The sequence below is a fragment of the Ailuropoda melanoleuca genome, chromosome X (assembly GCF_002007445.2).
Source record: "Ailuropoda melanoleuca isolate Jingjing chromosome X, ASM200744v2, whole genome shotgun sequence".
NCBI lineage: Eukaryota > Metazoa > Chordata > Mammalia > Carnivora > Ursidae > Ailuropoda > Ailuropoda melanoleuca.
Genome location: NC_048238.1, coordinates 111,043,269 through 111,065,670, shown reverse-complemented (window position 1 = coordinate 111,065,670; position 22,402 = coordinate 111,043,269). Strand labels below are relative to the sequence as shown.

Here is a 22,402-nt window from a genome sequence, read left to right as displayed (position 1 = left end):
CAACGTTTCAGTTCACACTTTATTAAGAAAAGAAATACGCACACTTCCACTCAGGGCCCTTTGTGAGGGTTGGGGGCAGAACGAATTCTAAACGGTGGGCCGGGCTCCAACATCTCTCTGCCCCACCACGGGCTGTGAGGAAGCTGGCACCCAGTAGGGGGGAGGAGGGCAGCTCCTGCCTGATGGCAGAAGGCGTCCTGCTTTCCCCGAAGGCACTGGGAGGGGCTTGAGGGTGGGCCAGGCCCGCCTCAAGCTGCACAAAGTGCCCGTGGGGCCTAGGGGTTGAGCCAAGGGTGCTGGAGGCAGTCGGCTGCGCTGGCCCGCTTTTCGGGGATGTATTCCATCATGGGCAGCAGGAAGGCGCTGAACTGCGTGGCCTGCTCCAGGGGCCACTCATACTTCTCCATGAGCACCTCGTACAGGCCCCAGTGCTTGAGGTTGTGGATGTGCCGCAGCTCTCCTGGGGGCGGGTCCGCGGGCGAGAGGTTAGGCTCTGCCAGGAAGGCCTCTGGCTCTGGGAGGCAGTGTTCCCCCTGCTTTGGAGTCGGTGCTCCGTGCCCTACCCTCCCCGTCCAGGCGAACCGAGCCTGCTCGGCCCTACCTCTCCGGTTGAAGAACTCCCGGGAATAGCGACCTGAGAGGGCGAAGGCTGGGGGGATGTCTCCCAGCAGCTCCACAATGTGGGCGATGTGGTCTGTGAACGGAGAGGGAGCTGGGAGGCAGCTGGGCGGCTGGGAGGCCCCAAGGCTGAGCCCAGGACTGGCCTCCCCCTACCCTCGTCGCGACTGTAGTCTTCTCCAGAGTGAGGCTCGAATAGGTAGTCGCCGGTGGCCAGCTCGAAGGCCTGGAAGGGGGAGAACGTGAGGCTGCCAGCCGGCAGTGCCGGCCTGAGGCTGGAGCAGCTGGGGCGTACCATGCACGCTGTGCTCCAGATGTCAGCCGGGGGCCCGTACTCCGCTCCGATCAGCACTTCCACTGCCCGGTACTGGCGAGTCTGGATGTCCTCGGTGAAGTGCTTGTGCTGGAGGCAAGGGGAGCCCTGGGGAGGAGCTGGGGCCACAGCCAGCCAACCCCCACTGGCCCCCACCATCTCCCACCTCCTCTGGGCCATGTACCCAAGGAGCTCAGTGGGGTTCGCTCTGAGCCTTAGGGTTCCCCAGAGGTCCCGAGGGGACCTGCCTCTTCCCAGTGGTCCCTGCCCCTTGCAATGGGTCCAGTTCACTGATTGGGAAGGACCGGTGCTGGTCTGGGCTCAGTCCTGGGTCTGCGTCATGAGGCAGACCCTGGGGTCTGGTCGAGTGGCACTGCAGGCCCCATCGGGCTCCTCGGGAGCGGGCCTGCGCCCCTGCCCTCACAGCAGGGTGCCCAGCTCTGCTCTCCAGGCCAACTCATACCACCCAACAGGCGTTGCCCAGGTCTGCGATCTTGATCTTGATCTTGTCTGCATTTTGGGGCTCTAGGGGGTTCACCAGGAGGTTCGAGGCACCAAACGGTGCTGGAAAAGGAAGAGAAGGGGGGAGAGACTGAGCTGGCCGGGCCCCATCCCCCAGTCCTGCCTGCCAGCTGCCTGCCACCCACCCACCAAACCCACCCGCAGGCCCTGCCCGACTTACTGCTGGGTGACAGGAGGCCCCCAGTCTCCCGCTGGTTGGAGGAGCCTGAGAGGATGGAGCACGAGGCAGGAGAGAAAAGGGAGCCCGAGAAGCCTGAGGTCTGGGAGCCTGGGCTGAGGCTGCGCTCGCCCCCTGCAGCAGGGGAAGAGGAGGCGGGGGAGGGGCCAGCCCTGGCCCCCCCGGGGTGGCAGCCAGAAGAAGAGGTGGAGCCGCTGCCCCCCTCTAGCCTTGAGCCGGCGTCTGGGGAGATGGGCAGAGGCGGTGTGTGAGCAGGCAGCCCCAGCGGCCTGTCCCCCGTGGCCTGTGCTCGCTGGGCGCGCACTCCTGCCCCTCACCCTCAGCCTGGGCGGCGGCCTCCATGGCCTCCAGCCTCTGCAGGTCCCGCAGCCGCTCCTCCAGCAGCCGCTTCTGTTGCTTCCGTTTACGCCGCATCTTCTTCCTCTTGTTTTTCGACAGCTTGCCGGTCTGCCGTTAGAGCCAGGGTCACCCCCGGGTTCCCGTTGCCCATCCTCTGAGCAGCCCAAGCCTCTACCTGTGACCTGCACACCTCATGGGGGCCAAGGCCTCCGGGTCCCAGGGTTACTTTGTGGGGTTTTTTGTTTGGTTTTAAAGACTTTATTTGACAGAGAGAGATCTCAAGCAGGGGGAGTGGCAGAGGGAGAAGGAGGCTTCCCGCTGAGCAGGGAGCCGGACAACGCGGGACTCCATCCCAAGATCATGGCCCAAGCCCAAGGCAGATGCTTAACTGACTGAGCCACCCAGGCGCCCCCTCCAGGGCGACTCTGGATGAGTAAACGTGGTGCCGCCCGAGCTCCAGCCCACCCCTGGGCACTAGCCCTTCACCTGCCTCCTGTCTCCCTCCCCTCCTCTCTCCCCAAAGCTCGAGTTTGGGGAGGAGCTGATGGGCCTGCCTCCTGGCCCTAGACTCAGTGGCCTTCCCCTGAGGCAGTGGCAAGCCCAGCAGCCACCAAGGGCAGTTTAGGGCATGTGACCCACCCTGCATATCACCCTCATCCCTGGGGGTGGGCAGAGAGGTGGGGAGGGGGCTATGAGGAGATGGGGAGATGAGGCCCAGGAAGAGAGGGGCACCCCAACTTACCAAGACCTCCTGGGGGGCAGTGCTGACTGAGGGGGCAGGTGGGGCATTGGGGGAGAGAAAGGAACAGAGACTCAGGCGGGGGCTGAGGCCCACAGGCCCCACCCTGGGCCCACGCAGGCTCTTGCTACCTGTCGAGCGGGATGGGGGTGGTGCCCCTGACTGCTGCCACTCCGTGGCCTCGGTGGCCAGGCGCCGGATGTAGGCGTCACCCACACAGAGCAGGATGTTCTCGGGCTTGATGTCTGTGTGGATGATCTTGCACTTGGTGTGGAGGTAGTCCAGGCCATGCAGCACCTGGGGAGAGCCGCTCCTGCCCTTAACGCCTGTCCCGTCTCCCTCCCGCCCTGCTCGTGCAGAGCCCAGGACGCTCACCTGCCTCACGATGCTCTTCACGCACGGCACGGGCAGGCCCTGGTAGTTGGACTTGATGATCCACTTAAGGAGCTGGTGGCCCAGGACTTCCAGCACCATGCACACATCTGGGGCTGCGAGTGAAGGGTGGCCAGCGGGCACACAGACGGGCCACGGTCCCCCCCCCCAGGCTCTGGTGTCATTACAGCGTCCCTGTCCCTCTCAGGTATGCCAGTTGGGATGGTACCTTCTGTGCTCATTCCTGAGAGAGGGCACTGCCACGGAGGGGGCCCCTGCTGTTTGAGGGTAACTCAGCAATGCCCACGGGTAACCAGTGTCAGCCTGGTCATCCACTGCCCCCCCACCTCTGTCGCATAGACACAAACCCCAAAGCGGTGGGACTAGTGTGTAGACTAGTGTCCCTGGGAGGGGTAAGCCCCCATCATGCAGATCAGGAAACTGAGGACCTAGCAGCTGGGAGGGCAGGAGCTGGCGCGGCTACTGCCACACTGCTCGGCTCGTCCTACGAAGGATACGGACTCCATTCACCCCTGAGATCCTGAAGTCATCGATGAGCTGGACGATGGTCTCTCTCTTGGGATCACTGGGGTCACTGTCTCGGACCTGGAGCAAAGGGACCACGAATGGCTCCAACCTGCCCCACCCCGGCTGCTCCCTTCAGTCCCCCGGGGCACCTCTGGCCCCCCCTCTGCCCCTCACTGGCCTGTTCCAGCAGGTCCTCCCCGGGGCAGAGCCAGCTGGAGCCTGCCCCTGCGGGAACTCCGCCCTGCCCGGGAGCTGGGAGCCGGGAGGGAGGCGCCTCACACATTTCAGGAGCTTGATCTCATCCACGGCGGTCTCGGTGTAATGCCCCGCGCTCTTCACCACTTTCAGGGCCACGAAGCGCTTGCGCCTGCAGCAGCAAGCCCTGCGTCAGCTGCTGCCCAGCCCGACCCATGGGGGCATCGTGGTGGCCCCAACCAAGCCCAGGGGCAGGCTCCCAGCTGGCCCTGGGCCCTGGGCGGACGGAGGGGGCACTTACTGGATGTCCCAGCAGAGCCAGACGGTGGAGAAGTGGCCCCACCCCAGCTTGCGCACCACGTGGTACCGCCCATTGAACAGGTCGCCGATCTTCACGGGGTAGTAGCCGCCTGGGGAAGGGAGCCCAGACGGCACGGTGGGCGGCACAGTGGGCAGCGTCGCCTGCCTCGGGGGCCCCTGGCCCACGTGGGCCAGCCTCGGCACCCTCCTTCCCGGTTGCCCTGTGTCCCGCCGCCGCCACCTGGCCGCCCGCGCCGAGGCCAGGCCTCACCCTTGCAGTAGTCCTTGGGGTCCTCCTGCTCCTCGTCATCGGAGCCCAGCAGCCCCTGCAGCATCCGCGGCGCTGGCGCGGCGGGGGCGAGTTCAGAGCCCGAGGACTCGGGCCCGCAGGAGGCCTGCGAGCTGCAGGTGGGGTGAGCGGGCAGTGAGCGGTCGCGGCACCGGCACCCCCCCCCTCCCGGGCCGAGCCCTACCTGCTGCTGCTCCCGCTGTCCCCGCCGCCGCCCGCTGTCCCCGCCGCCGCCGCCACCCGCGCTGGCGCTCATCCCAGCCCCGCGGCCCGCAGCTCCCGCGCCCCAGGCGGCTGCTCCTGTGGGGCCCGACTGCGGCCCGCGCATTTATAGCCTCGGCCGCTGATCTCACCCGCCTTTATAAATAGCCTCCCAGCTGCTCGGCTGTGGGCAAGGTATGCGGCAGGGAGGAGGCGGTGAGGCCACGGTGGCCCAGGAGAGCCTGGCCCCCAGGACCAGCGCCCCCACCCACCCCTGCCCCAGGGCTGGCATAGGGGGCCACAGTGGGGATGTGGTGCGACCCAGCTTCCACGCTAAGTCCCCGCAACAAGGGAGACCTCCCATGGTCCCAAGGTGGGCCCCATACCAAGGGGGACACCCCTGCGAGGATGCAGCAATCCAGTCCCGAGGCTAAGTCCCTGTGCCCCAGGGCCCACTGGGGACCCACTGAGTGGGGACGTGTCAGTGACCTGCTTCCCGGGCTGAGTCCCCACACTCCAGAGCTGGAGTCAGCTGAGTGGGCCAGTGGACAACCTGGTGCTTACGTCGAGCACCCCCCGCCCCACCCTGTCCCCAGTAACACTTTTGGAACAGTTTCTGGCTTCCTGCTTGGCCCTCGTGGTAGCCTTTCCAAAGGTGACCCTTCCCATTCCCATGGGTACCCCATTCCCTGCCCCCTCTCACTGGGGTTCCCACTTTTCTCGTGGTTCATTGACCCCTTAGATAGGCAGGAGCCCTCCTCTCTCTGGACGTGGTGTCACTGTGGATTCTGGATGAATGAGTCAGGGGCATGAGCTGAAGGCAACTTGTTCCACTGGAGGTGCCTGGACAGTGTCAGACCCTGGGAACCTGCCCGCTCAGGACTCTAACACTGACGCCATGCGGCCTCCCTCCCAGCTCCTTGTGGGAGGCACAGGGAACCATCCATCCTGGTCCTGTCCTCAGGGGTCCTCCTTTAGTGGGGACTAAACAAGCCTACAGCTCTAACAGGCTGGTGAGACGGACGTCCGGGTCAGGCAGAGCCCTCTGGAGCCTGACTTTGGGGCTGCATCCAAGGGACCAGGAAGAGTTGACTCCCTGAAAAGGGGTGGGTGGGTAAGCTTCTGGGGTGGTGCAGGGCCTGGCTGGGGTGAGGCCTACAGCTGGATGGACTGGAGACCTCTTTGGTCACAGAGTGGTTGGGGGTGGGAGAGAGGCGGGGTGGCCTTGGGCAGCTAAGTGTCCTAGTCTGAGCCCGTGGGCACTAGTGTGAGATTCCCGTGGAGGCTGAGGGGCACTTTTGCTCTTTAGAAAGATCACTCTGGCTGCGACCAGGAGGCAACGGAGGGGACATGTGTGAAGCCGGGAGACCAGCTGGGGACCGTAGGGGAGTCAGAAGCAGACGGGACTCCGCAGGACTCCTCAGTGATTGTGATTAGCTCAAGATGGGAGACACTTGGTCCTGTTGTCCCTGGGCCAGGAAAGAATTCGTAGGGCAGGGTGGGCATAGATGGGGGCAGGTGGACCAGGGGAGGCGAGGGGAGAGAGGAAATCAAGGCCTGGGGGTGCCTGATGACCCCTCTTCCTCAGGCAGAAGTCACAGCCATGGGGCCAAGGGGAGGGCCAAGCAAGGGAGCACTGAGTAGACTCGCAGGGAAAGGCAAGGGCTGGGGATTGGGCTTTTTCTAAAAAGATGTATTTCTATTTTATTTCCAGATGTGATTCTCCAGCAAGCAAATAAATACAGTGGGGCAGGTGGGGGAAGAGGTAAGGATTACTATAAATTAGAAAGAAGCCCAGGTAGGGGAACGCAGGGCGAAGGGCAGGTGGTGGGAGAGGCGGCAGGGAGCCCCCTGGTGGCCACAACCCCCTTCCGCTCTCTGCCGGCCCCCTCTCCGTTGCTGGCTCCATCCGGGGTCCTAAGGCACTGAGGCGGGAGGTCTTGCTTGCTCCTCTCCTGGCTGGCGGGCCTTGGGCGTCTGCGGGGGGCCCAAGCTCACAGGTCAGTCACCTTGTTCTCCACCAGGGCTGCTACCTGCTGCAGACGGCAGGCCAGCTGCATCTTCTGACCCACAGGGTCCTCCTCCAGGGCGCTGATGATCTGCCAGAGCAGAGGAGGGTGCCCCGCCTGAGGCCTCTGCCCTCTGCCCCTTAGCCCAGGGCCGTCCAGCCTGGGGTCCATCTCAGCCGCAGCTTGGGGACCCAGCAGGGGCCGCCCCAGGCCTCCCTGAGGCATCTGGACAGAAGCCACACCTCTTGCCCAACCTGGGTCCTTCCTACCCACTGCCCAGATTGGCCGAGACACCTCCTTCCATCCCCAGGGAGATTCCTGGGGCCTCCCTCTGGGCCACGGGGGCGTGCCCCTCCCCCCTGGAGGACCCTGGGCCTCACCTGGTCATAATACCTGTGGATGTGCTTGTAGAGTTCTTGGAGAGCTTCCAGGCAGTGGGGAGCAGAGGTGTAGTTCTGGGGACCGCACATGGAGGGGTGAGGCTCCAGCCGGACCTTTTAACCCTGAAACCTCCCCCCTCCCCCCTGCACCCACCCAAAGGTGGAGGGGTGTGCCCCCTGGGCTATGCCTCACCCCAGAGAGCTCGGCCAGAGCCGAGTTCATCTCCTGATAGCTGGCTGGACAGCTCTGGCGGATGTCGGAGTAGTATCTGGCAGAGGAGATGTAGTGAGGGGTGGGCAGCCCCCACCCCCCAGCCCTGATGCCCCAGCACCTACCTCTCCACCATCTGCTTGTAGCGAGGGATCTCCCGGGCATAGAGCAGTTTGTTCACTGGGGAATCCTGCTCCGGGTAGGAGTGGGTCTGAGCAGGGAGGCGGGGGGAGCTCCGGCCCTGTCACCCGGAATGCACCACCAGTGCCCCCTCCCTCCAGCGTCCTGGCCCTCATTATGCGCCACCCCTCCCAGCCCCACTCGGGGCTCTGTCCTGAGCCTCCGTGGCTTCCCCCCAAAGCCCTTCCTCCTCATCCCTCTGGCTGCTGCAGATGCCAGCTCTGCCCTTACCCTGCCCACTTTATGCTCGGAGACAGTGCAGGAGTCGATGAAGGTTTGGGCGATGACGGCGAGGACGGCGTCCACGTTGTCGGACACCCGCACGTCAAAGATGAGCTGTGGGCTCTTCAGGGCGTTCACCCAGAACCGCAGCAGCAAGCTGGGGGCACAGGCCCGAGGCCCACAGGGAGCTTGGGTCCCTGCCCCGGGCCGTGCCCCTATCCCGCTGGGACTCCGCATCGCATCTGCAGGGGGTGGGGGCCGGCAGGCAAGGTACCTGTTAGTCTTCCAGATGTGCAAGGTCTCCGGGTCCTCAATGCCGTGCTTCTCTGCCAGCTCGTCCAGGAAGTCAAACAGGTACTTGATGGCAATGGGCACGGGCCTGTTCACACTGAGGATGGCCTGGAAGGTGTCATCCACAAACTTCTGCAGCGTGCCCTGGAAGGCGGGGGGGGGGGCTGTGTGGGAGGCACGCGTGGGCCAGGGCCATGCTCCGTCAGGGGCTCTGGCCACTTCTCTGCCTCTCAGGACCACCCCTCCCCCCAGCTCAGCCATCGGGCCGCCCCGGTGGGCCTTCCCAGCCAGGTGGCCTCCCTGGGGCGCAGCCCCCCAGCCACACCAACCTTCATGGAGAGCAGGCGGGTGAGGTAGATTTCCGGAATCGCCTTGGCCCGGGCCCGCTCCCGTTCCCGCTCCCTCAGGCTGCTGCGCCGTGCCTTAGCTCCTTCCGGCTCTTCGGTGGCTTTCACCAGGTGCCAGAGGTGGACCCCACCCTCCTCACCATCTTCCAACATGGGAATGTCTGAGGGCCCAGAAGTCTGGCCTCAGGCCTACGCCCCTGGCCCCTATCCCACACCACTGGCTGGGGACGCCCAGCCTGCTATCCGGGCCCGGTGGGGCAGGGGGGGCGGGAGCCGAGGAGAGCAGGGGAAAAGAGCTCAGCCCAACACCCCATGGTCCCAGAGCTCCCCGACCAGGTCGAGCTGCTGCCCTCCTCCACCCCAGGTCCTCGGCCCGGCCTAGAGGTTGGGCTTGGCCCCTGGCAAGGTGTGGGGGACACCCAGGTGAGGCAGACGGCATGACCGGGACTCCTGCCCGCCCGCTTCGAGCTCTGGGGCCACAGGACTCACTCTCCCCCAAGGGGCAGTTCTGGGCCAGGCTCTGGGGGACGGCACCTCCGTTGTGCAGCTGGGGGATGAGCCGCACAGTGGCTCCATCCGGGACCTGGTGGGAAGGTGAGCAGCGGCTGGGCCCCTTCCCTGGCTGAGCCCGCCCCCCAGCCCCGGCCCGCCCCGCACCTTGTAATGTTGTAGAGTGTTGAGTCTCTTCCAGTGCTTCTGGGTCACCGAGGTCAGGTCCTCATCTGACAGGGTTAGGTGGCCAGCAAGGCCCGAGCGCCACTCTGGGGGCACCCAGGGAAGCCGGTTAGCCTGCAGCCTGTTACCCGAGTCTGCATGGCAGGGCTGAGCATCTGCCGGCGGGGACAGTCCCAGGCACGGACGGGCAGGGAGGTTCTCTCACCGAGATCTAGGGTGTGTACTGATGGCCTCTGGGAAAACGGGGTGCCCTTGTAGACTTGGTCCAACACCTTCTCTTTGACCTGGGTGATAGTGTCTGTGTCGAGCACTCGGGCGGGCACGCGCTGCGCAGCACTGCTCCCTGCCGCCCCAGTGGCCCTGGGGCCCACCAACACCATCAGCGTCAGGGGCCGGAACTCCACGTCCTCCCGAAGCAGGCGGCTGTCATTCAGGGTCCGCTTCGCCTTGCCAGTCACGGCATCCACGGGGCCCTTGTCCACTTGGTACTGTATGGCCCGGAGAAGCATGTACAGGGGCTCACCGGCCACCTCCTGCAACCGTCGGGATGGGCCGGTGTTGGCGCCGCGGGCGCGACGGGGCAGGGAGGGGCAGTCAGCTGCGCGGAGAGAGGACGAGGACAGCCGGCCTCCGCCTCACACCCAGCCTTCCCCTTTGCGAGCCCTCATACCCCGGGGCCTCTGGGGAAATGTGGGCCCGCCCGGGTCAGTGAGGCCACAGGCAGCACCCTTGAAACGAGGTGAGGGGAGGAGGCATCGGCCACGGTGGCCGCTCACCCTCAGGAAGGCGTAGAGACAGATGGACAGCCAGTTGGTCAGCAGCTTCTCCACCATGGTCTCTGTCCTGTAGGGAGCGGGCCCCAGGTGAGAGGTGGTGCTGCAGGCCACCCCCGCCCCCGTCCCTGGGTTGAGCTGGGCAAAGGAGGGAAGGCAGAGCTTTTCCACCTGTCAGCCCTTCGTGCCCACGTCCCTGATAGGGAGGCCCGTCTACTTCCCTCCCAGTGGCTTCTGTCCTAGCCCACCTCCTGGGCATTCCTGGCCCTGCCTACCCCAGGACTGGGCAGGGGTGGGGAGGGGGGTGCAGCTCAGTGGGGCCCGTGGTCGGGCCCAAACCGACCTGCGCAGCATGAGCTTGGGGTTCTTGTGCACGTAGTGGGCAGCCAGGTCACTCAGCAGCGTCCTCACGATGTCCGTCAGGTACTCCAGCTTGCCGTGCAGCGCCAGGGACAGCAGAGAAGCCACGTGGCAGCGGTCCCGCTGGGAGAAGCTGGGCTGCTCCTCCAGGGTGTGGATGAGCTGGGGGCACGGGTGCCAGCACTCAGGGGAGCCCCGTGCATCGTCCCACCTCTATGCCCACACCTGCTGCCCGGCCCTGCCTGCACCCAGCCCCACCTCTGTGCCCGTCCGGGCCCCCTGCCCGCCCCCGCGGCCCTCACTGTGAGGAGGAAGAGCTTGCTGTTCAGCAGGTTGGAAAGCTGCGTGAGGCCCTGGCGCACGGGGGCACGGCGGCCCTCTTCCCCAGGCCCCTCGAGCGCCGGCTGCAGCGGGCAGCTGCCATGCCCTGGGAAGAAGACTCGCTCGGCATAGGTGTGGTAGTCCAGGAAGGGGATCCCACTGGCCTCCAGGTCGCTGCTGAGGTCGGTCATCTCGGTCATCAGGTCTGCAGGCCAGGAGCCACTGACGTGTGGGCTCGGGCCCAGGTGGGCCCTCTGTCCCCCTCCCCACCGCCCTCTCCCCACCTGTGAACTCCTTGCGGCACTGGTCGCCCACGCCAATCTCCAGGTTCTCCAGCTGCACCAGAACCTTCTGATAGTCCCGCAGGGCCTGCTTGCTCTTGTGCCTGCAGCCCGGGGACCAGGTGTTAGCCACAGGTCCGAGCCTGCGGGGGCCTGAGGCCGCCAAGCTAGGATGGCCACCTGCCTGGAGGCCTGCCACGGGACACCTTTGCAAAAGCGAAGAGGGAAGTTTGCGCAGACGCGTGCATGCCTGGGAGGAGCCTCTCACCTGTACATGAGGGTGAGGAGGACGACAGCGGCGATCAGCACGGCAGCACCCATGCCCAGGCCCGCCTGGGCCTCCACGGGGAAGGCAGACAGAGTGGGCTCAGTCTCATACAGGACGGGGCCCAGGGCCAGGTGCACATTGCCCATTTGAACCTGGGGGGAGGCGGGCAGGACTGCTGAGTGTGGGCCTTCGGGGCTCTGCCTGCCCAGCCACGTCTGCGCCCGGAGCCCCGCCTCACCACGAACTGCAGCAGGGCACTGGAGCCGTTAGCGGGCTGTGGGGCCCTGGAGGGCGGCTCGCAGTACAGGTGGGTGAGCGTGAGCGTCTTCACCAGGCACTCGCCATCGCCGATGCGCACACGCACTTCCTCCTTGCTGATGCCCAGGTTGAGGCCCTGGCCCTGGGAGAGAGACCAGGGGCCTGAGCCGGGACACCTGGCCTGCGTGTACGGTCCCTGCACAGAGTCGGCCGGCAGAAGCCCTCACCTCCACGTCCAGGACGTTGCCTGGCTTGAGGCGGTAGGGGCGGGTGGGCTCCTCACGGCTGAGGGGGGCCAGACGGGGGTTGGGCTGGTACACGAAGTCCTGGCCCCCATTGGCGCTGGCAAAGTCTACGTGCACGTTGTCTAGGGTGAAGAAGACCCGCTGCGGGCGTGCCCCATCTGGCACAGCAGGGCTGTGGCACAGGAGGAGGCTGGACGAGTTGACGGAACAGATGGTGGAGCACTGCGAGGCAGCAGGGGCCGGGACAAGGAGGGGTGAGCTGGGGCTTCCTCGCTCGCTCCCAGGGGATGAAGGGCCCCCCGCCCCCCGGCCCCCACTGGGCACGACCAGCCCTGCCACCTACCAGTGGGGTGCTCACCTGCAGCAAGCCCCCCTCGAGCGGGATACAAGCCCGGGGGGCTGCGGCAGGGGCCCCACAGCTCCTCCTCGGGGTTGAGTCCTGGGGCTGGGCCCCCGCCGCCCGCGTGTCGGCCGTGGCCTCCAGCCACACAGACAGCAGGGGCTGCCGCACCACGTCCAGGCCCGTGCCCCTGACCCGGATCAGCCGCCCGCCCCTGCATGGGGATAGCGGTGAGCCGCAGCGGGGGTAGCAGGCAGCCCGGCCCTGCCCCCTCCCCAGACGGGAGCACAGGCCACCCAGAGCGGCCTAGGTCCTCACCCCCGGAAGCTGACACTGGGCTCCGCCGCCACCAGCTGGGGGTCGGCAGTGTACCGGAAGGGGCTGCTGAGCAGCGTGCGCTGGGCACGGCCGAAGACCACCCGAACCACAGCTTCTCCCGGGCTGGCCTGGGACATGGTGTGGCACACAATGGCCTCAGGACACACCGGCTCCCGGCTGCGGGGTGGGGAGGGGTCTGGCATCTTGGGCTCTAGCCTGGGCCTGGCTACCACACCAGAGACCCACGCTGCCTCCCTCCACGAGGGCAGGGACCAGTAGGGGCAGGCACAGGGACCATTTCTCTCGGACTTGGATGGGGGCCCCGGGAGCCCTGAGTCCACTTCCCCCCGCGTACATGAGGGGATAACGAGGCCCACAGGGGCTACCCCCAGCTGACAGCCAGCAGCTTGGGACCGGGAGGAGAGATACTCACATAGGACAGGGCTGTCCACCCACAAAGGCACTGATGTTGCCTCCTGTCTGGAGGTGCTGCCCGTGTATAGTGAGTGGGGTACCCCCTGCCTGGGGGCCCCACCGCGGACTCAGGCTCAGCAGGATGGGGTCCTGAGGGACAGGGCAGTCTGGGACTTACTCACCTAGGCTCCGGTGCCTCCAGTCAGGCACTGGGGCTTGATCCCACGGGCCACAGAGGACCACACCTTCCTCCCGGAAGCCTTACAGCTCTCCTCTGCCCTGCGAGGGGGCTCTTCTCTCCTCATTGCCTCTCTGCCCCTCAGGACGGCCTCCTCCTCCGTCACGGCTTACACCTCCCAGGCCCCCTGAGCTCTATAAACCCTGAGATCCAGTCGCCAACTTGGGGTGCTGCAGGACTCCTGATGCTACCTTGCCCCTGCCTCCCACTGCTCCCACCCTGCGCTTCCTGGCTTCGGCTTGTGCCTGGAGGCGTCCTTGCTCTCCCTCAGTCCCCACCCGGGCCTGCCTGCCGCACTGGCTGCACTGGCTGCTTCAACCGCCCTCCTCCCGCCTCCTTTCACGGTCCTACTGCTGCCCCTAGCCCGTCCTCCACTCAGCCGCCGGGATGATCACTCAGATCACACGGTTTTCCTCCTGTACCTGTGGCAGCTCTTCCTGCTACCCCTAGGCCAACTTTGAAACCCTCACCTAGGTTTCCCTCCTGCCCCTCCCTCCTACTATCCCCTGCATGGGGACCACCCTGGGGTGGGCACTGACCTGGTAGGTGAAATGCTGGGTTGAGATGCCTGGTGGCCGATTCTTAATGGCCACTTGGATTGGCCCTGTGGTGCCGTTGGGGGCGGGGGATGTCACGCACACAATCCTGGGGAATGGAGGCCCAGGAGCTGCTCAGGGCTTCCGTGGACCAGGCCCGTCTTCAGTAGGAGCCACAGGCCACCTGCCAGCCACTGCCCAGAACCCCCACCCCCCACCCTTCTCGCTGCCAGCTTCCCTCTCTTTCCCTCCCCTGGCTTGTCTTCCTTTGGTGCTTCTGACCCGGCCCGCATTTCTTGGCTGCAAGCCCCCCTTGTCTCTGGGTAGCCATTCTCTGAGGACTTCCCCGGGAGGGCATCCCTCAGCCCCTGGCAGCTCGGATGCCTCACCGGGCAGAGGTGCGGTAGAGAGAGGGCTCAGGGTTGCAGGGGCGGCCGGCCACCGTCACGGCATCTTGAACCTCAGCAAAGTCCCGGCCCAGGTCGGAGCCCCAGATGGTGAGGGCCAAGCCACCCTCAGGGGGCCCAGTCAGGGGCTCGATCTGCAGCAGGGAAGGATGATGATGGAGTCTTCCGAACCCACATCCACTCTGCAGTGGGGTGACCCAACTGGCTGACCAGCCTGAGGTGGGACAGAACCACTAGGGCTTGAGGGCCTGAGCACGGGTGGTCTGACGTAGGCGAGGTTAGGACAGTGTGGGGCGGGGGGGGGAGGGCAGATGGGGAGGAAGTGGGAGGCTGGGCCATGAGGGAGGGCTGGGGGCTCACTGTGTCAATGCTGGGAGTGGGACACAGCAGCTCCACGGCCCCGGGGGGGCACAGAGGACCATAGCGACAGGTAGGCCGGCCGTGGCTGCACCACACACAGCCCAGGCTCCCATTGGCGGCCTGGCAGTGGCTGCAGTCGGGGTGGCCCACGGTGCAGTCGTACAGGGTCACTAGGGAAGGTCAGGCAGGGCGCTGAGGCACCTCCCCTCTGCCACACGCCCTGTCCTACCTGCCCTGCCGCCCCCAAGCTCACCATAGAGAGTGTGCGCATTGTCCAGCCGCTGACCCTTGCCCCGGGTGACGTAGATGGGCACTGGGATCTCCTGCTGGGCCGTGGAGGGGCGGAACTGTGGGTGGAGGGTGGGGGTCAGGCCAGGCCCAACTCAGGACAACCCTGACCCCTGTCTCCACCAGGCCACTCCTCCCAGAATGGGTGCCATTGTTCAGTGCCCCCGTCTCCCACCAGACTGCAAACCTAGGGCAGAGACTGGGGGTGCCATGTTCCTGCTGCATGCCCGGGGCCTGCCTGCCTTGTGAGTGGTGACAGGACACTGATGGCTTAGAACAACCCGGGAGGCAAGGAGCGTGGGGGGCATCTGAAGGCTGCGGAAAGCATCTGGTGGCAGGTGAGGATGTGGGGTGGGCACACACCTGCTGGGCCTGGCAGTAGACGAGGCCCACGTCCCCAGCCATCTCTTCCAGAGAGGCCGGCAGCCTTCGAAGTTCTCCGGGCAGCTCCAGCCAGCAGTAGTAGGAGGCAGGCGGGCTCTGGGAGTGGACGCCATCAGGACCCTGGACGCAGTCAGCCACACCCCCCACCATCCCCATCCCCTGCTTACTCCAAAATGCTGAAGATTCCTCACACGCAGGGCCAAACGGCTCTCCCAGCCCACGGGCACCAGGAGGGGACCTGCCAGGCCCTCCACCCGGGGACAAGCCCCTGGCCCACGCACCTGGACATCCACCTGGGGAGAGGAGACCCTTTAGCCCTTTAGAAGTTGAGGGGCCTGGGCAGAGTATAGCGTGGGGCAGGTCTGCAGCAGCGGTTGGGGGGGGCCGGGCCCACCCACCTCCTGGGCGCTGTAGACGGTCCCCTCGCCCTCTGGGCAGTGCTCTCCGTACACACAGCGGCTGCTCTGGGGACACCAGTGGCACCGCCAGAGGCTGCCCACACAAGCGCGGCACCTGGAGGGGCAGAGACGGCTCAGGCTGGGTACCATTGGGGGTTGCCACCCCTACCCGGCAGTCAGGCCCAGCACTCACGGGGCAGCCACCGCTAAGGCCTGGACAGCACTGCAGTCGTAGAAGGAGAAGTTGGTGGCAGCCACGGCCACATCCTCAAACATAAGGGCCAGGGGCAATGTGATGTGGTCTGGGAGGAGATGGCGGTGGCAGGGCGGGTCACATGGCTCCTGCCTCTCCAGCTCCCGCTCCAGCCCCCAGCCCCTTGCCCCAGGGGCCCCTCACCTGTGCCTGGAGGGTTAAGCGGCAGCTGGTCTTGGGGAGGGGTGACACAGGATACATGGGGCCCTTCCACGTGAGCCAAGCTGTCGTAGTCCCCAAAGGCACAATGGAAGTATTCATCCATGGCCAGGGTGGGCAGCCGGGGGACAGACAAGGTGACCTGGGACACATGCAAGGAAAACAGAGCAGGCAGGGGCTTCTTGGAAGGGGGGATGCGGTATGTCTCAGCAAAGGAGATGGAGCTCGGGCAGAGTGGGGTAGGAGCAGAGGCAGCAGGAGAGGAGGGAAAGGACAGGGAGCAGCTTATGGGTAGCCCCCATGGGCAGGCAGTGGCAGGCAGCTCACCTGGCCCTGCTCCTGGCGGGGGCGGTGGGCCGGCAGCAAGCTCTGGACATGTGGGCAGTGGCTGTCCTCATAGCTCCACAGCCACTGGTTCGCCTGGGCTGCCCGCCCACATTGGCCCTTGCGGGTACACCTGTGGGGCAGGGGCCCATGGGGTCACCTTGCGGGTCTCAGGCTCCCCAGGTGATTGGTGGCAAGAGGGTTGGGAGGATGGCCCAGCCAGAGTACGTGGGGGTGGGGATGGAGGAGGGAAAGGGACCGTGCTCGAGAGGAAGGGGCCAAGCAGATAGGGCTTAGCGGCCAAAGTACGGGCTTTGGCCTTGACTGTAGGAGGGGGGCCACTGCTGCGGAGGGGAGGGTTGCCATAAGGGGTTTCTGGAGCTGAAGTGGGCCAGGGAACACCTGGGAGAGGGGTGGGGCTGGGAAATGAGAAGGGAGCAGCCTGGGCCGAGTGGGGCGGGGTGGAGGGACTCCACGGTGGGCCTGCACCTCCACGTCAGGAAGCTGCCGAGCTGGCCTCCTGGCAGGCCTACGGCTGCTTCCAGGTGCGCCCTCCCTGCACACACCACCTGTTGGCCCAAGTCTGGGCACAGGCCCTGTGCTCACCTGCCCTGGAGGACGCACCAGCCACACAGTGGGTCCCGGGCCTGAAGGCAGCTGGTACAGTCAGGAAACTGGGGACAGGCTGCCACGGGTACCCGATCCACCTGGATGGGCAGCGAGGGACAGACGCTGTGGGTGCAGGGACTCGAGTCTCATGTGACCCCCACTCCCACCCCTGGGGACAAGCCTCACCTGCTGGGCAGTCAGGACATAGAGGTGGCTGCCACTGCTGTCTACTAGCAGGTCTGGGCTGATGGCTGAGCCCAGAGGCCCCACCTGCTGGGAGTGGTACACCTGGCCTTGGGAGCCATTGAGAAAGACCTGGAGGGACGACAAGGCATGCTGTCAAGATGGCCACAGGCCAACCATTCAGGGTACGTGCCGTCCTCTTGGTTGGGGCTCCCAGGGAGCATCCTGTCCCATAGAGCCAGCTCTCCTTCCTGCTGGACCAGGGAGGCCGTGCCATGCCATGGAGGGTGGGGCAGGCCCCTGGGCATCCTGCTTTGCTCCCCTCCCCTCCCCCATTCACCGTTACCCAGCCACTCTGGGCAGGAGGGCAGCTGCAGGGAGACAAGCAGGTCAGGAGGAGGTAAGACTTTGCCTCGGAGAGACTTCTGGGGCTAGGCTGGCTCTGGGGACCAGGCACTGCCCACCCCTACCCCGCGGCATTCCTGCCCACCTTGACCTTCAGCTTCCGCCATCGGCTGGAGAAATTGGGGCTGCCTGGGAGCCTCCCGGGAAGTCATCCTAAGTCATGCAACTAGGAGCCCCAGGAGGTGGCACCCGGCCAGCCATCCCTGTGTGACACGGCCTTTCAACCTGCCAGCGGGACACAGCCCAAGAGGTGGAAGGTACCTGGGGCTTCCCGAGCCGCAGCAAGGCAGGCCCACACCCAGTCAAGCCAGCAAGGCTGGGCTGCGCCCCGCAGCATAGACGCCTGGGTGTCAGGGGTCCAGGACCAGGGCAGCCCCTTCACCTCACCTTATGCAGCTGACCCTGGGTGTCCCCCAGGAAAGCGATCGTGTGCCCATCCGCCTGGAGGCTGGCCACGGCACTGATGGGCTGCCCCAGCTGCAGCACGGGCTCGGCCACCAGGGGCTGGCGGCCCGCAATGGGGCTGGGGGTGTGCTCATCGCCACAGGGGTATGACTCCGGGGAGTCCTGGATGGGCAGGGAGGGGAGAATCAGTCCCCGCGAGAGGTGGGAGGTACCTTCCCTGGGGGCCCAGAGCGAGTCGAGGCTGGAGGGCAGGGCCGGAGAGCCCTGGGGGGCCCAGGGCAGAGCGGTCAGAGGGATGAGAGGGATGGCAGGAGCCGCCTCAGGAGCGTGGCTGGCAAAGCCGAGGGGGCGAGGGGCCACTCACAGCGGGCAGGGTGACGCAGCGCGATGTGACTCCGTACTCCACGGTGGCTTCCTCCACACCGCCCGGGCCCTGGCCGCCGGCTGTGTAGCAAAGGCGCCGTGCGTGCTCCATGCTCCCGTCCAGCTCAGCCAGGGGAAAGGCACACAGCGCCGCCCGGGCCCCGCCGGGGCCTGCGGCGAACGTCCCCAGCAATGCGCTTGGCGTGAGGAAGGCGGCCCGGATGAGGCCCTGGCCCCGGCAGGCGAGGGGCACCTCCACGTAGGAGTACAGGTTGGGGTCCCCCAGGCAGACCCGGGCCACGTAGGAGCGGTACTCGGCCTGCGCCCGGGCCCCGCGGCGGTGGAAGATGAAGTAGGCGGAGCGGGAGCTGGCGAAGGCCCCCACGTAGCTGTTGTTGTAGTCGGAGAAGTCGCCCACCACGAGGCGGCCCAGGCCCTCGCTGGAGAAGGGCTGCGGCCCGGCCAGTTGGCGCACAGTCAGGGGCGGCACCCCACCCGACAGCTTGCCCGCCAGGCCTCTGGCCACCAGCAGGAGGTCCCGGCCCGGCGCCTGCACCACCAGGCCCACCGTGGCAACTCCCGGGGCGTTGGCGGCCACGAACTGCCCGTCCCCGGGCTCCTCGGCCTGGTACAGCACCTGCGCCACGTCCTCAAGGCGCCGCTTCTCGCACACGCCCTGGCGCGCCTGCCCGCAGGCCACGAGCTCCCGGGTCCGGGGGCTCACCAGGAGCAGCTGATTGGTGTTGTCGGTGAGCCGGGCCTGCGGGCAGTCGGCTGGGTCCCGGAAGGGCACGCAGTCGGGACTGTCGAAGACAGGGCCGGTGACAGCCACTGCCTCGAGCCGGAGCTCAGGGCTGAGCTGGAAGAGACGGTTCACTGCCCCGACGTAGAGCGTCCCGTGGCCCGGCGCCAGGGCCAAGTGGTTGAAGGTGGTGTTGGGTGCCGAGAAGCGATGGGCCCGAGTCAGGGGCAGCAGCAGGCACGGCAGCAGCAGCACGGGGAGGAGGCGGGGACTGAAGGGGCGCCGCCGGGGAGCCATCACGGGCACCTGGGGTGCGGGGGAACAGAGCCAAGTGAGGCCCAAGGGAAGAGGGGGTGGAGAGAGAGCACCAGAGGGAGGGGAGGGAGGGAAGAATCCAGAAGAGCGACAGATAGAAAGGGAGGGAGAGGACAGAGAAAGAGACAGAGGGAGACAGAGAGAAAAGAAGCAGAGACACAGAGAGAGAGTATCCAAGGGATGGGGAGAAGGTGGGGTGGGGGGCACACATGTGTGCCCAAGGAGAGAATTGCTTTCATCTCCTACTTTTTATGCGTCTAGATTGTTGAAGGAGGGGCAGATCCTGAAGAGCCACAGGAGCATGAACAGAAGGACTCCGAGTGACAGGAGGGCAGTGACAGAGACAGGAAAGGGCAGGAGAGGAGGGCCATGCAGGGGAGAAGCAGGTGGTGCTGATGGGGGGGAGACGGTGGGGGGAGGCAGAGGGACGGGCAGCACCCAGGTGAGGGGGAAGGGGGGCAAGGACAAGGACGAGGACAAGGAAATAGGAGAAGGGACGCTGGTGGAAGCCATGTCACGGGGATCCTGTGCCTGCCACCCAACGATGAAGAGACACGAGGCCACCGTGCAAGGCGAGGGGGGACACCCATAGCACAAGAGACATCAAGGGCAGGGGGAGAAAACTCACCCCGGGCAGGCAGGGCCAGCTGTAAAGAGGGACCCCTGGCAGAAGGGAGAAGGAGTGCTGGGGAGGGAGAGAGAGCCAGGGAGAAACTGAGGCAGCCAGAGAACTGCAGGGCAGAAGAGTAGAGGGCAGCCTGCAGAGGGCTGGGAGGTGGTCAGAGCAGGGGCTGGGGGAAACCCGAGAGCCAGATAGAGTGGGGGTTGGGGGAGGGCAGTGGGGGGGGCACCGAGGGGGAGGTCTGTTCCCTGGCCTGTGGGCCCCAGCCCCTGGGGGTGTTGAAGGGGAGGCATGAGAGAAAAGAGAGCCTGACTGAGGAGAGGGCAGTCAGGGGGAGGGAGCAAGGCATGGGCACCCCGACCTACCCACGTGCAGCCATTCAGAGCTCAGACTACAGTTATCTGCCGTGGGCCAGGTGGGGGCCCTAAGCCTCCAGAAAAGGCTCGAGTGGGGCCCCTGCTGCATGTCCCCACCCCACCTCTCAGCAACCTCGGGCCCCAGCTGGCTACCGATGTGATCAGGCAAGAGAGGCACAGAAAGAGACCCCACACCGGGCAGAGAAGGGGACAGAAGCCAGGCCCTCGGTTGAGCTAGGGTCTTGCGCAGCCCGGCATGTGGGCACGTGCCAGCCAGGAGCAGGCCCACTGTCCCTTCGTGCCCGCAGCTTGGCAGCGGAGACGTCAGGCCGGGCCGTGGCGGGTGTGCCAGCTGGAGGCAGAGCCCCAAGGAAGGCCGCCAAGCCCCTTATCTCAGGGACACAGACAGGAAGGTCAGGCCTGGCTTGGGGACAGGGGCATTTCCTCTAGGCCCGGGATATCAGCAGCAATGTCGGGGGGGGGTGTGTGGCTGAGGGGGTAGAGGGACAGCATCTGGGGCCCCAGGCCCAGGCTCCCCTGGACTGCTTGGCTTGCCTTGCCTTGCCCCTCCTGGGGACATCTCTGCAGATGGGGGCCCCGGGCACTTACCGCCTCAGAGGGGAGCAACAGAGGGGTCTCCTGGGCAGTGTGGCACCGAGGGAAGCACATCTCCTCTGTTCAGCTGGCCCAGGGCAGTGGCGACGGGCACAAGACGGCTATGGGGGGCATTGTCCTGAGTGGGAGGGAGACCGTTGAGGCTTGGCCCCGGGGGAGGAGGGAGGCCGGGGGGGGGGGCAAGGGCCTGGAGGCTGGGCTCCGCCACAGCTGGCAGCTTTGTCAATAGTGGCTGGGCCAAGGCAGCCCTGCCTCCACCCCAACAATGTCCTCTCTGTCCACAGGCCCCGGCCAGGGACTCACTATCTGGTGCTCTTACCCCCACCCGGGCTGTTCTGGCCAGGGGGCTCCCTGCCACTCCCCACCCCCAGAGAGACACCCCCTAGGACCTGGGGACAAAGGACAGGGTTTCTTCTAGCCAGAAAAATGAGACCCACACAGCCAGCCCCACCCCACTCCCACCCCGTGCCAGCCAGCGGGCTACTCTCTGTGTCTTCCCCCTCCCGGGGCCCTGTGAAGGGCACAGGGTAGGCCGCTGAGCCCCCACGGGAAGGTCAGGGTGCTGAGCCCCTGCAAAGCCAGTCTCAGCCTTGGTAGCCTTGGTGCCCAGCTGAAGTGCCAGTCCTGGCCCTCAATGCCTGCCTTTGTCCAGACTGGGGGCAGGGAGATGCTGACAAAGACAGCCCGTCCGGGAGACCTTCTACCCCTCCACCCCCCTTGGACCGGAATAAGACTGGCCAGACAGCAAGCGACCTGTCTCCATCCAGCCCCACCCCAGGGGTCGTAAAGTCGTGCCAGGTACAGCCTGATGGCCATGGGAGGTGCCGGGGGGGGGGTGCTGCTGAGGATGCACAGGACGGGGTAGGGCAACTGGTTGCCGGCTGTTCCCTTCCTCTTCCCCCAGGGAAACACCACCCTACGATGGGCCTGGGGCTCCCCTCCATGCATGGGATGCTGACAGGGGTGGGGAAAGGAGTGGCAACTGGCAGCTGGCTCTCCTGCCAGCCTTGCAGGGCACCATCTGCACGTGAAGCTGGCAGAGCTGGGGACCTGGCCTGTGGGCAGGGGCAGGTGTACTCGGGTTGGGGGTTCCCGCTTTCTACATGGTGCACAGTGGCAGCAGGCTGCAGCAGGCTCCAGCGGCAGGCTCCTGGCTCCAGGGCGAGGTGGCAGCGGTGGGGCTCACTGCCACCTGGCTGGGCCGGTTGGGTGGCTGTGGGGGTGGGGAGCCAGGCGGGCCTCTTCCCTACCCTGAGCCCTGCCCCCAGCCCTCCCAGCTTTCTTCCCATTTGGGGTTAGAAACCTGGGGTCCTCCCTCCCAGCTCCCGGGCCACGGCCTCAGGGGGTAGCACGTCCCTAAGGCATCAGGAGCTGTTGTCTCAGGGCCTGGACTGGTGCCTGAGGGCCTTTGCCCTATAGGGCTAGGTGGCTCTGCAGACCCTTGGCTTCTCCCAGGTCCCAGCACGCCCCAAGGCGGTGCCCCACGGCCCAGCGGCCCTTGCACCCCGCACCCTCGCCAGCCCCAGTTCCTGCCTACCTGGGTGGGCCGCTGGCTGGGGCTGAAGAGCAGCTGGCAGTGCCATAAGTGCATCCCAGCAGAGCCCCGGCCTCCCTCCCCACAATGCAATCGCGCCCAACCCGACTGATCCTGGCGGGGCCGGCCGGGCTGCCCAGCCCCTCCCCGCCCGCCCATTTGCCTGATGGTGCAGGGCCGGGCGCTGCTGCCCTCTGCCGGCCATGGTGGGCACGGCGGAGGGCTGGCCATGGGCACCTGGCTGGAGCAGGTGAGAGCGGGGCCGTGCCCTCCCATTGGGTGGGTAGGAGGACATTCCGTAGCCTTCCGCTAAGTGCCTTGCCGTGGCGCCATTCAGAGACAAAGCCCACAGCCACCTGATCCAAGAGTCTCCGGGGCCTCAGGGGCGGAACTATTTGCCAACAGATGAGGCTCCACTG

The 22,402-nt window shown here is 66.1% G+C and overlaps 2 protein-coding genes across 5 annotated transcripts; both read right to left on the bottom strand.

Moving 5' to 3' along the window:
• Nucleotides 1–5: 5 nt before the first annotated feature.
• SRPK3 (SRSF protein kinase 3) lies at nt 6–4,664 on the bottom strand. Its single transcript, XM_034649133.1, is given in 16 exon segments — nt 6–460; nt 602–694; nt 775–844; nt 914–1,021; nt 1,395–1,495; nt 1,614–1,853; nt 1,949–2,078; nt 2,713–2,738; nt 2,841–3,006; nt 3,085–3,191; nt 3,600–3,687; nt 3,889–3,976; nt 4,106–4,214; nt 4,376–4,506; nt 4,578–4,606; nt 4,608–4,664. Coding segments are annotated over 16 exon segments (1,713 nt in total). The 5' UTR covers nt 4,650–4,664; the 3' UTR covers nt 6–275.
• A 1,607-nt stretch (nt 4,665–6,271) lies between these two features.
• Nucleotides 6,272–22,120, bottom strand: PLXNB3 (plexin B3). Of its 4 annotated transcripts, none has more exons than XM_034649931.1 (36): nt 21,987–22,120; nt 20,444–20,567; nt 17,801–18,847; nt 17,419–17,598; nt 16,630–16,758; nt 16,441–16,541; nt 15,838–15,967; nt 15,496–15,652; nt 15,292–15,400; nt 15,099–15,213; nt 14,868–14,993; nt 14,680–14,796; nt 14,282–14,375; nt 14,029–14,198; nt 13,651–13,802; nt 13,265–13,370; nt 12,507–12,637; nt 12,074–12,250; nt 11,759–11,969; nt 11,398–11,637; nt 11,151–11,312; nt 10,913–11,064; nt 10,648–10,748; nt 10,345–10,568; nt 10,026–10,204; nt 9,686–9,752; nt 9,115–9,442; nt 8,892–8,995; nt 8,724–8,817; nt 8,217–8,395; nt 7,871–8,031; nt 7,606–7,753; nt 7,320–7,384; nt 7,177–7,252; nt 6,984–7,058; nt 6,272–6,693 (listed from the first exon to the last, which is right to left on the bottom strand). In XM_034649931.1, exons 2-36 carry the CDS (start codon nt 20,501–20,503, stop codon nt 6,589–6,591), a joined length of 5,772 nt encoding a protein of 1,923 aa, XP_034505822.1. In that variant the 5' UTR covers nt 20,504–20,567; nt 21,987–22,120; the 3' UTR covers nt 6,272–6,588. The 4 variants fall into 4 exon arrangements, with proteins under 4 accessions (XP_034505822.1, XP_034505823.1, XP_002928872.3 ...); XM_034649932.1 differs by having other exon boundaries at nt 6,997–7,058; XM_002928826.4 differs by having other exon boundaries at nt 11,774–11,969.
• Between the last annotated feature and the right edge of the window lie 282 nt (nt 22,121–22,402).